At 35.0% G+C, this 12,293-nt stretch overlaps 2 protein-coding genes across 2 annotated transcripts; both read right to left on the bottom strand.

Moving 5' to 3' along the window:
- Positions 1 to 5,269: 5,269 nt before the first annotated feature.
- Positions 5,270 to 5,944, bottom strand: LOC125221205 (B3 domain-containing protein At2g31720-like). Its single transcript, XM_048123330.1, has one exon. It carries the CDS (start codon positions 5,942 to 5,944, stop codon positions 5,270 to 5,272), a length of 675 nt encoding a protein of 224 aa, XP_047979287.1.
- A 2,060-nt stretch (positions 5,945 to 8,004) lies between these two features.
- LOC125219603 (cell division control protein 45 homolog) lies at positions 8,005 to 10,615 on the bottom strand. Its single transcript, XM_048121623.1, has one exon. It carries the CDS (start codon positions 9,951 to 9,953, stop codon positions 8,175 to 8,177), a length of 1,779 nt encoding a protein of 592 aa, XP_047977580.1. The 5' UTR covers positions 9,954 to 10,615; the 3' UTR covers positions 8,005 to 8,174.
- Between the last annotated feature and the right edge of the window lie 1,678 nt (positions 10,616 to 12,293).

The raw sequence follows: 12,293 nt of genomic DNA, 5'->3' as shown, positions 1-12,293 counted from the left end.
TTTTAAGCATAGAGTTCCAAATTTATGTATTAATAATAATTTTGAGTTAAAGAGCATGAAAAATAGACAATATAATTACTGAGTTATTCAGGTCATGCAAGATGTCACAAAATAGCATAAATAAAATTAAACTCTAGAATATAAAACATCTATGCCCTCCATCCACCAAATATTGTCCACATTACATTCGTTGTGGGTTTTAAGAAATTTAAAGAGAAGAAAATGTAAAAAGTTAGTGAAATGTGGATTCAACTTTATATATTCGTAATTTTATAATAGAATGTGAATGTAAATATGTAATGAGTTAGTGAAAGGACCACCTCCACACTAAAAAGGACCTTGTAAACTTTTATATCGAGTGAATGTAAGTTATAGTGGAAGAACCTCCAATTTTTATGTCGGTCGAGTGGTGTGTAGTTTGCGTGCTACTTGGTCGAGTGACATGTTATGGACTCTCTCGACACACCACTCAATCAAGTGGCATGTTCCCGAACCTCTCGGTTGAGTGGTTTGCAGTTGACACGTCAGTCGATCGAGTGTCGTATTTATGTGTTTGGTAATTTCTTAAATATGATCTGTAAATTATTTTTACTTGACTCCTATTGAGATTGGAAAGATATTTATGCAAAGATCTTTCAAAATGAAGTGACTATTAGCTTTGAAAGATTGGTGTAACTTATTTTTACTATTTTATTTTCTTTATAACCTAACGAAACTTATCAAGCAACTAATAAAACGAGAGTTAAGCTTAAACACGCTTATATTGCTTGTAAACTACAAAGACGCACACAATTAAACCTAAAATGCATTAAAATATCTAATTTGTAACCTACAAAGGTAAACTAACACAGCATTAGTACTATAAAATACTTAAAAATCCAATCACGTGGTAAGGCATAGGCTAACGCGATAAATTACAGCTTGTTGGTGACCCTAAAATTAAAATAAAAATGTTCACATATAACACACCATGTTTGTTTGGAGAAAATCATGGTACCACCACATTAGTATCATTAGTATATTGTAGTAGTACTTAATTGGTCTACTGATGATGACAAATTATGACGATAGATATATTTCATAATGCTCACATCACCTTTGACAATTCTATTTTAAAATTTTGCATCTTAACAAACTTTTCGTTCTCAATTGGTTTATTTAATATTCTTAAAGAACAAAAGGATTTATTTAATTGAAGGTCACGAAAAGTTGAAAACTACTCTTCAATCTCGAAGCAAGCCTTAAATTAGTAAAAGTAGTAATTACTTATAGCCAGTGACTTATTTAAAAATTGATACGGTTTCATAATTCCTCCTGGATATACTTTTCTGTTGTAATAAATTTTAAAACCAACAAAGGAGCAAAAAATCGTAAATTACTTGAGGGAAGTTGGATAATTAAGAAACCTAAGAATTAATAATCGGCCCAAGATTAATAACCGTAAAGGTGACAATTAGTCGGGTCGAGGTGGCCCGACCCATCAAGTTTTGTAGCTCTATCGGATCGGATCCTAACTGGCCATAATCAAAAGAAAAAATTAACCGAGCTGAAATTTTACAAACCCAATTCATGCGTTCCATAATTCCATTCACCTAAAACTAAAATAACCCACCCTCAGATGAAGAAAGAATTAAAGAAAGATTGTAGTGACCCTAAAGAACGTCATATTTTTGCAGAACTTCAGTGCGTAGAGTTTGATGTAAAAAACAATTTATATATGTAATTCGTATCTAAAACAATAATTTGTTACACTTAAAACACATGACACTATTCTATATCTATTAATTTTGTACTTAATTATGTATCTAGATCAATTTTATGGTACATATTTACTGTAATTTATAAAGTTAGTAGTACCATTTAATAGTAATAATAATAATATCAATAAAATATAATTAAGAAAATAATTAAACTTTAAAAATTGGACGTGAAAATAAACTATGATTCGAAGTACAAAAGTAAAGAAAAAATAGCTAGGGGAAAAAAGAAATTGAAAAAAATTAGATTTTAATGAAATAAGATATTCAGAAATTTGACATCAAATTCGAATTCAATGTGATCACGTATTGTTATTTGATTGAAAATTGAATAACATTTTATTAACATTAAATATATTTGCAAATTGAATAATTCAATTTGATCACGTATTGTTATTCAAAGTTGTCCTCTGAATAATTCAATCAAATTATTAAATTTAGTATAGACTGAATTTATTTACCGTATTTTCAGAATCTGATATTCAATTCGACTATGATTAACAATCGAAAAGTTTTGGATTAAATAAATATTGTATTCGATAATAGTATATTATGGAGTAAAATATAAAAATAACAACAATATTAAGATTTTAAAAGAATGGCTGGGTCGGGTACCCGCGGCATCGGGCGGATACCCAATCGGATAATACTCGACACGGTGCGGGACGGGTATTGTGACTATCTTTTGGGCCGAAATCAGGTGAGGGGTACCCAACTCGTCGGGTGCAGGTGTTGAAAGTAAAATGCAGAAAATAAAATACACTATTTAGGAATTTTTAAGATTATTCGGTTTGCAGATAGTTACAAATTTATATAAAATCAAAATTCAAATTAGGAAAAAAAATCGATCGAACATCCGAATGGCCAATCCGAATACTAGTGTTGATTTTGAGTTTTGATTGATATTGATTCCTCCAAAGTAAAGTGGAAAATTTTCCAAAAAAAAACACAACGTTTTATTTGGAACTTCGTACACTACAATAGGGACATGGCGGATCGTGTACATGAGGTTTGGTGAATTTTATCCCTTTGGCTTCAGTTTTTCCGGCTACAATAATACTACTAATATTGCCGCCTTCATTTGATGAGCTCTCTTTTGCTTTGAGGTTGTAGCCTGAAATGCACAATTAATATTTTAAAAATCTTTTATATGTGCAACAAATCATGTAAAAGAGGAGTAAATGTTTTGTTACCTTCATTTTTCATTTTATTATTTTTGTGGATAGTAGGATCCGGCGAGGGTAACTGCGGTGGCCGCCGCATCCCACTTATATCCTCCTCAAAATCCTCTTGCACACGCCGGAGAAATTCTTCGTCCATTATGCTCTTATTTGATGAAGAAATGCTAGCCTACTATTTATGGAGCCGAAAGTTGGAAACATGGTTTAGGTCAACTGTTAAGTCTTTGTTTTCGAGGATTATAAAATTTTCATGCTACTTATTTTATGTTATTAATCTATCAATTCCATAGGTAAACGTAAAATAAGGGGTTCACATGTAACCAACATATTGATCAGCCATAAACTAAGGTAGTGTTCGGTTTCAAGATAAAATAATACCAAGATATAATCTAGGATTAAGTTGTGTATTACTGTATTTTAGTTATAGAGGATTAACTATGACTAATTATCTCATATATGATTATTCATCTAAAATTGAGTTGTGAAGTTGAATCTCATGAACTAAATCCACTACAAATTTAATCCTGAATAGAATCTCGTAAACCGAACGCCTCCTTGTGTTAATATATTACTACATATACATCTATCATATGGCTGCCCTTTTATTTTAATATAGAAGTGAACGACGGGAATTCCAGAGAATTATTATATACTGTATAATTCATTGAATTTGAACATTAAATAATCAGTACATAGCCATAGGCCGGGGATTGATTTAATATGTCACAGTCTGCTAACTATTTTCACCTTTCTTATTCTAATTGTATTGTAGTCTTATTTTGTCTTTTAATCATTACTTTTTGTTTATTTCAACACTCCCCTCAATTTAAGTATTACTATCAGACATTACATTATTTAACATGCGACAATTTCATTTTGATAAACAATTTATTCTCGTATTCATGAGTGTTTCAATATACATTAACAAAATTAAACCTTATATCAAAAAGCTTTTCCAATTCATCAATGTCAGTTTTTTGACTCGTGTCACGAAGCTTGTTTTGACTCGGAACGAGGAGCTAATCTCTGCAGTTTTTGCTTATATTTTTCAAAAACCACTTTAACTTTGCATTGGCAAATTTCACTTGTCTAATGGAGCCACCTGAAATTTTAAGTTTTTGTTCTTTTTGTGTATCAACCGTGTTTTTTTATATATAGGGACGAGCTTAAACTTGATTAAATTTTTTTAAGTATTATAAATAATGAATTAACAGTTAGTTATTGAAAGTTAACTGTTCTAATACCATGATAGAAATTAGAAAGAGGAAATAAAGACAATGTCGATAATAAAAGATACAAATAATCATAAAGATTACATTGTATTATGTTCGGATATCAACTCTATCACATTCCAACTCTTTACATTAACAAAGAAAGTAGTGATTTATATTTACCTCTATAATCTTTCATCGATTAGATTTATTCTTGCTTTTCAATTGTAGCATTAATTATTTCTTTAAATAATCAATATTTTCTTCATTTCTAAACAAATATGTTGAGAGGAGGCTAATATGGTTCAAACCTCATGTCAACATATTTGTTTTGATGACAGCCACCTTGACTAAGTTGATTTTGGGCACTCATTTAGGGAGCAAAGTACATATCCTATCTTCTCGCACAATTGATATACATACTCCTTTCGTCCTATAGAAATAGACTAATTGAAGATTACACGAGTTCTATTACGTAATTGGTAAGTAAAATAGAATAAGAAAAAATAGTTAAAATAGTGTATAGTGGATAGTGGATAGCGTGATCCACAAATAATAAATTTAAAATAAAGGAGAAAAAGTTTTTATAAATAAATATAGATATTTGTATGGGACGGACGAAAAAAGAAATTTGGCTTATTTATATGTGATTGATGAAGTATAACATTGCCTTTTAATTTGCCACCTCAGCCTCTGGTAGTATAATTTCTTCATCACATGTATTGTTTTGTGGTAGTGATCCTCGTCATTTATTAAATATGGACTAAACAAAAATGATGCTTATATAAGATATGTATCATAATATATTATAAATATATAGATAGATACTCGTTTAGTAATAGTATCGGTTTGTAGTTTTATTAATTAATTAAAACAAACAATTAGCTACCCTAGATCAAGGCGTTTACAAAAATTGTTTAATTTAATATGTAAATAGTATTGCATTTGCTGATTAAGCAATTGGCTCTATTTTTAAAAAATATTAAAGTCTTTTTTCAATTTAATTTTACCGCCACAAACATCAAGTAATAGAAGCTGTCTGATTATAAAACCTAGAACATCATATTAATTGAAACAACAAACAACAAATAAAAAAAACAAAAAAAAAAAAACACAATTTCTACAATGTCAATTCCAAACGGACTCTAAAATAGAAGGCGAAACAAGGCCTGTGATTCCGATCTCTGAAACCCCAAATCTCCAAAACATCCCCTTTGATCCCCTTATTATTCGAAACCACTTTCTTCCACCCCACAGAATTGACGACCACCATGTCCATGCTCGCCCACTTCTTCAACACCAACTCATGATACACATTGCCAATATCGTCAACTCCCACAAACCCCAGCCCTCCTCCGCTCTCCACCGCCGCTGCCTCCTCCTCCGTCAAGAACTCCATCACTCTCTCCCTCCTCGTCACCATCAGCCTGTTGTGGTGCGCCCCGACGTCAGACTTCTCCAGTTTCTTCTTGAACAACAACACAGGCTTACCAATCCCTCCCCTCGACTCAATCCCCCGCAGCAGCCCCACCGTGGGAACCAACGCACTCTCACCTTCCTCTTCCTTTTCGCCTTCTTTATTTTTTATAATCTTACGCCGCTTGCCCCTTTGATCATCCGCCTCCGCGCCCTGCCTCCTTTTGTTTCTTGGCTGCTCCGCGGCGGGATAGGCCCACCGGAGAGGCTCCGCGTCGATTACTATGCCCGGGGATGGAGTAGGAGGAGGGTTGGGGCACGGATTTGGAGCAATTCCCACACATAACCTCAATTCAACAACAGCTTGCTTCTTCTCCATAATTCTTGGAGAGATCAATGATCTATAAAATTATGGTAGGAGAGGAGTAATTTCTAATGATCGAACTAGTGCTATATATAATAGTTGGAAGTCTGTTTCCCTATAGGGAATGGATTGGATATCAATCTAATGAGAATCCATCTCAGATACTTGTTTCCATGTATACAACTCAATTCTATTTACTTTCAACTAGTTACTTTTTTTTCTTTCCATAATTACTGTAATTCACTAGTTTGCATTATTATTTTATTATATAAATTTCATAAATTTATGTTTTTATAATGTCGCCAGTTGTCATGAAAATTGGCAATTATCTTACTGTAGACTCGAAATCATTACTAATTCACTAATAACTTTGTGTGCTGAAGTAAATCACGAAGCAACAATTACTTAAAAGTATGGATCTCGATGATTATTTATCTTTTAATTTATATAAGTAACACTGAGTTTGTAGTACTATTTTTTTTTGTATACTCCTACTAATCTTAAACACAAAATAAATTAATAAAAAGGAGACCAAATTTTTGGCTCAGAGATACAATCAATACTACTCCATCAGTTCCAAGGTAGTTAAGTCGTAGTATTCTTTTTGAGTTGTAATTGAGTTGTTGTATTCCTTTTTAAGTTGTCCAAGTAAGTTGAGTTATTTCTTTTTTTGCAAAAATTTTATCATCCCTCATACTGTACTCTCTTTGTATCTCTTACTTTATTCTTCTCTTACTTTACTCTCTCCATTAACTTTTAATACAATTATTTTTAAAATCTCGTACCCTAAAGAAATGCTCCAACTATTTGGGACGGAGATACAAGGTTTCGAAAGGATATTTATACTAAGGGCCTGTTTTGTACGTGGGTTAGGTATGGATTGGGGCATTTAATCTATTCTAAACCTATGTTTTGTACTATGGATAATTTTTTGGAAAGCCCGACGGGCCTATCGAATTTTATCCAGGCCCGGCGTAAACAGTGCCAAATTCCACTGTTACTCTTGGGAAAAAAGTCCACCAAAAATTGTTGGATTATTCACTGTTTTAATAAGTTTCCTCTTTACCTTTCAATTTTTTCCCCTCCAATCTCTCTCTCTGCCATCAGCGCCTTCAATTTCTTCCACTCCACTCTCTCTCTCTCTGCCATCAACAAACCATATTTGTTCTGTCTCTTGAGCACTCCTCTCCGTCAACATCTATTCCATGAACCTTGGACCTCTATTCCATGGCCGCCGTCGTTCGCCACCTAGCGATAGTGGCGGCGCCCGGCGTCGTTTGGTTTCGGACTCTATGCCCTCTGTATTATGCTGGAAAACATTACAGGGGAGGGATTGGTGGAGTACTTGCTGTAAATCTAGATCCAAATTCATAATAATTTCTGCAATTTAGTCTTCTTGTAGTGGATTTCTGTATGTTTGGGGCATATTTGTTCTTCCGATTTTTGTATTTTGTTTTTTTTTTTGTTTTTTCAAATTATGGATGAATTTCTAGGTTTGGTGTCGATGTGGTATCGATTTCTATTTATTCAGATCATGAAACTCTCAATTTTGGAATTAGATTCTTGATTTTGGACTCAAACTCATCTTCAATACATAGATTTTCGATTCTGGAAGTATTCGTCGATTTTTGAGTTGTTGATTACATTCAAAATAATCAATATTTCTGGAAAATTATCCATGCTACAAAACAATACTAACATAAAAACCTAATCCAAGTTCTATCCTACTTTAGACCCGAAATTTTATCCCAGGTTCACTATCATGCTATATTCCAGTCCATGAGAAAAAAAGTAAATACAGTAATTCATAAGATATCAAGAGCTGTCTAACGACCCGCCGGCCCGAAATAAGGTCAGATCAAACATAGGAATAAATTTTGGATTCACACCTCTAACAAATCACATAAGTATTACATAAGCAGCATCAAAATATATTACAAAGATTGATGATTCTGAGATGTCCTACTTCTCCAACACATTCATATATTCAAGGTGATATAGAGTTGATCAAGATACACATCTCATGCCTTCTGTTATAAACCAATTCTGGAGTTGTATTCAAAGAGGAAACTATAGTCTGGAAGTATTCAATCTAGTTATTGAATAGTGGTAATTAATGTTACATGTAAGCTAAAACTATTTAGAGAAATCATCAGTCTAGTAGAACAAGAATGACATTTATGAATTACAGAATTACTGTTAAATGAAAAAAGACAAGTGAAACAAATTTGAAACGATGTCACAATTACAACAGTTTCTCGGTCAACCTGATCATGAATGAATTTACTGCAGCCGCCTCCAAGACTATCCATGACGATTCAAAGAGCTCGTGGAAGTACTCAGCTCCGGTTTCATCAGCTGCACTTCTGAATGCAATTCCAAATGCATTTCCATTTCGTGCACCAAGCCGTGGCTTCCCACATATACCAACTATCAGCACTTTCTTCTGTTCTTCAGTGTAGCAAACACATATCAGAGGTTTCATTCTTGCTCCCTTCTCACGTAGAGCATCCATCAGAAAGAACCCTAATTTAGTCAGAGCCTGAGGGTGACATAAAAGCTTTGAATCTGCAGAGTCTTCAAGCTTTACCCATCTGAACTTACTCCCACTTCTTATTGATCCCTTCTTTGTTATGGCTGTGCTTCCTTGTCTGAGAACAGCCCGTTGCACCTTGATGGCCTGTCTCATTCCCAGTTCCAGCTTCTCGACCTTGTTGAAGGACAAAGCATCATATGCCACACCAAACTGCTTCGAGCCAGAAGACCCATCCGCCTCCACAAATGACTCTAGAAGGGCAGTAACCCCATACACCACATCTGCAGCAGAGACTTTTGAGCTATACCCCTGCAATAGCAGGAAACCCCTATAGTAGAAATCCCTGAGCCCAATCTCAGCAAGGAACTTTTGAAACATATCCTTCATTTTGTGTTTGATCTCTACACTCATGTATTGGTATTTCTGTTTGCATTCTTCTCTTCCAAACCCCATCCGGGCCAAAAGAAGCTGCATATTTTTCAACCCGGGGTCGCTCCAGGTCTTCAGTTTAGTTGCAACGTATGATGAGCACAGCATTGAATCAAACAAGTTCCACTCTTGCAATAACATCAACCTAGGCTCGTCCTCATAAGCAATTCTGGAAGAATCGGGCACAGTGACCTTTGTGCCATCCTTGAGCGTGACTGATGTAATAGCATCCAAGTTTCCTGAGCTGTTAATATGCTGCTCAAGTTCCATAACCCCAGCCTGGTATCTCTCTTCAGTTAATCTCTCGTGTACAAACTGATCAGTTAGAGCCACACAAGCCAACCAGAGTAACTCATTTGTGTTCTTCCTTAGGGAATGCGACAGCTCATACATCAAGCATCCCGATGGCTTCCCATGGTAAGTTCCCATATAGTAATAGTCTCTCTTCAACTTCTTGAACAGCTTATCAGGGTTCCCCTCATTTTCAGAATCTCTCCTCCTCTTTCTACCTACTTCCCCACCCTCCTCAATATCACTCTCATTTTCATCCTCACTCTCCGAATCTTCTTCAACCTCGCCATCACTGTTCAATTCACTTGCATTTGCAACAGTGGACACGTCAAAATCATAAACCAGATCGGCCTGGTTCTCATCATCCATCGTGTAAAGCACCACCACACAGTCATTCTGGTCACTCAAATTATGTAAATGAATTGGCCTATGACTATCAACGACAAAAACTCGAGCTAAGGGGCCAATCTGCAGGTCCCTCCTAAGATCCCTATGGCAACCCCAATTAATCAACAAAATGGTTATGGGCTCATTTGAGGATGAACTCAGGTTAGGCCCTGCATACTTGTGGATTTCCTTGAAACTCGAAACAGGGTAACACGCATACCTAATTGAATCAGATTCAAGAACATTCCCTATAATTTTTAACGCACAGAGTGAATCAACATCTGACGTTGAAGGGAAAATTAGAAGAGGGGCAGATGAAGCTGAGGCTATTGCGGACTCTCTTAGCCGTGCGTAAAACGACTCAATACTTAGCTCCCTCATTCCCAATCTAAAACTGGAATTCAATTCAATACTACCCCCAAACACAACCTAGATCCAATCAAGGGGTATAAGAAAGAAAATGCAGAAAATGAGAGAAAGGGGGAATATTCCTTAATTGACAAACAGAAAATATCAAATTATATGAAACCCTCAATCAAACAACAAAAGGGGGGTTTATAACAATTGTAATCTACCCAGGGTTTTGCTAAGCTAAAGCACAGTCGTGAAGTCCATGATTAAAATCTGCAATCAAAATCTCACCATAAAAAAAAAGACAAATCTTTGCGACCAGTTGCCATCGAATAGCGATGAGTGACCTCAGCTAAGAGGCAAACCCGACCCAATAAAAATGCACAAAATTTACAAAGCACAATCGATTATGTTGGGGCCCACATACACACTGAGCTGACGCCGAAAAACACGACGAGAACTGATTCAGGGTTTCGCGAATTTACCTGAATATCCCAGATTCAGGTGCGGTTACTGCTTTTGGTAATTGGACATCAAAGAGAGAGGGAAGGAGAAAGTGGTTTGAAACTTTGAATTCGTTTTGACTGTTAAGCTCGCTATGGAGATTGGAAATTTTAGAAATGTTTTGAAATTTCGATTTGCCTCCATAAATTGGCGCTGCGTTTAGGATTTGAAACATGTTTTGTTCAATGCATCTCATAATTCAGATCCTCAAATAGTCAAATTAAGTATGAAAATAATTGGGCTCAAAAACTTGACCCATCTATTTATTTCATATTCATTCAGAGCGCCGGACGTCAGCCGGGCGTCGGACCGGCGTGCCCGACGTCTGCCATTAGGGACGGACGTCCCGTGCGGACACGGGAGTTCCGCGGCGTTCGCGCGACATCCGTCGCGAAGCCTACGGGACGTCCGCCGCGTGGCATGCGGACGTTTTTTTTTTTTTTTTTTTTTTTTTTTTTTTTTTTTTTCAAACTCTATATATACGGCTCGTTGCAAACTATATAGATTCAACGCATATGTATGCTTTTTTTAAAATTAAAATCGTTGCATTTTTCCCGTATTCGTGCCGAAATTTTAATATCGTACATTGTTTATTAATTCCGTATATTATTTAATTTGGTTCATTTGTGAATTTTTTTTATTGCGAGAAGTCCGCGCGGGAAGGCTATGGGATGTCCGCCACTGTGCAGGGAAGGCTATGGAATGTCTTTAATGACGTGGCAGGAGTGTTTTTGAGAAGTTTGTCGTAAAGGCTATGGGACATCTGCATGCATTGAGGATGCTCTCATAATGGAATTGCAATTTTCCTACAAGAATTAAAATACAACTAAAACATTATAACTAATTTATTACTAATAGATTATGAGAGAGAAAATAATGGTAGTACTTAAAATGGTGATAGTAAGTAAGGCAAATGTTATTAATAATAGTTGTAGGAGTATAACTTAACCTATGGTGAAAAGAAGTTAATACTAATTACAAGTGGACTGATTTTTGATAGATGAATTGAGAATGATTAAACAAATTTATTTTTATTTTTTTGGAACGGAGGATATAGTATTTATTTAAAATAAAGAAACACAATTTAGTTTCATCATTGAAGAATATAATGTATACGTTAAAATTTGAAATTTTTTATAAATATGTTACTACTAGAATATACTCTCTCCGCAAACTATTTAAGATCCATTTTGACTCGGCACGAGTTTTAAGAAATTGTTTAACTTTGTCAATAAGAGTAAAGGGAGAAAGTGAGTGGAATGTGGGACCCGTTTAAAGTATTAGTTTTATATTGGATTGTGAGTATAAAAAGTTTGGAATGTGGGATCCACATACTAAAAGTGGAATAAAACAAATGATTCTATAAATCATGGACAAACCAAAATGGTAAAAGAGTTCTTTAAATCGTGGACGGAGGGAGTACTAGTAAGTGAAATAGTAATATATTTTGAAAATTTCACAAGGCGACTATAAAATTGTACGCAAATACTCCCTCCGTCCCGCTTTAGGAGTCCCAGTTGATCAATTTTGGACGTCCCGCTTTAGGAGCCCCGGTTGAGATAAATTAATAAAAAATGCATATAAAGTGTTAAAAGTGTCAAAAGCGGGTCTCAACATCCACTACAACTGATAAAAAAGTGTTAAAAGTGGATCCCAACATCCACTACAACATTTATTTATTGGACACTCAATTAAAAATGGGTCCCAACATCCAATACAATATTTATTTATTACACACTCAAACACTTTTTCTTAAAACATGTGTCCGACTCAACCGGGACTCCTAAAGCGGAAAGGAGGGAGTAGTATTTAGTTCGAGCACATTACACACATTTATAATCATCTCTGATTTTTTTCATCCCAACA

This window comes from Salvia hispanica, chromosome 4 (assembly GCF_023119035.1).
Source record: "Salvia hispanica cultivar TCC Black 2014 chromosome 4, UniMelb_Shisp_WGS_1.0, whole genome shotgun sequence".
Lineage (NCBI taxonomy): Eukaryota > Viridiplantae > Streptophyta > Magnoliopsida > Lamiales > Lamiaceae > Salvia > Salvia hispanica.
Note: the sequence above shows the minus strand (reverse complement) of the source record. Positions and strands in the feature narration are given on the sequence as shown.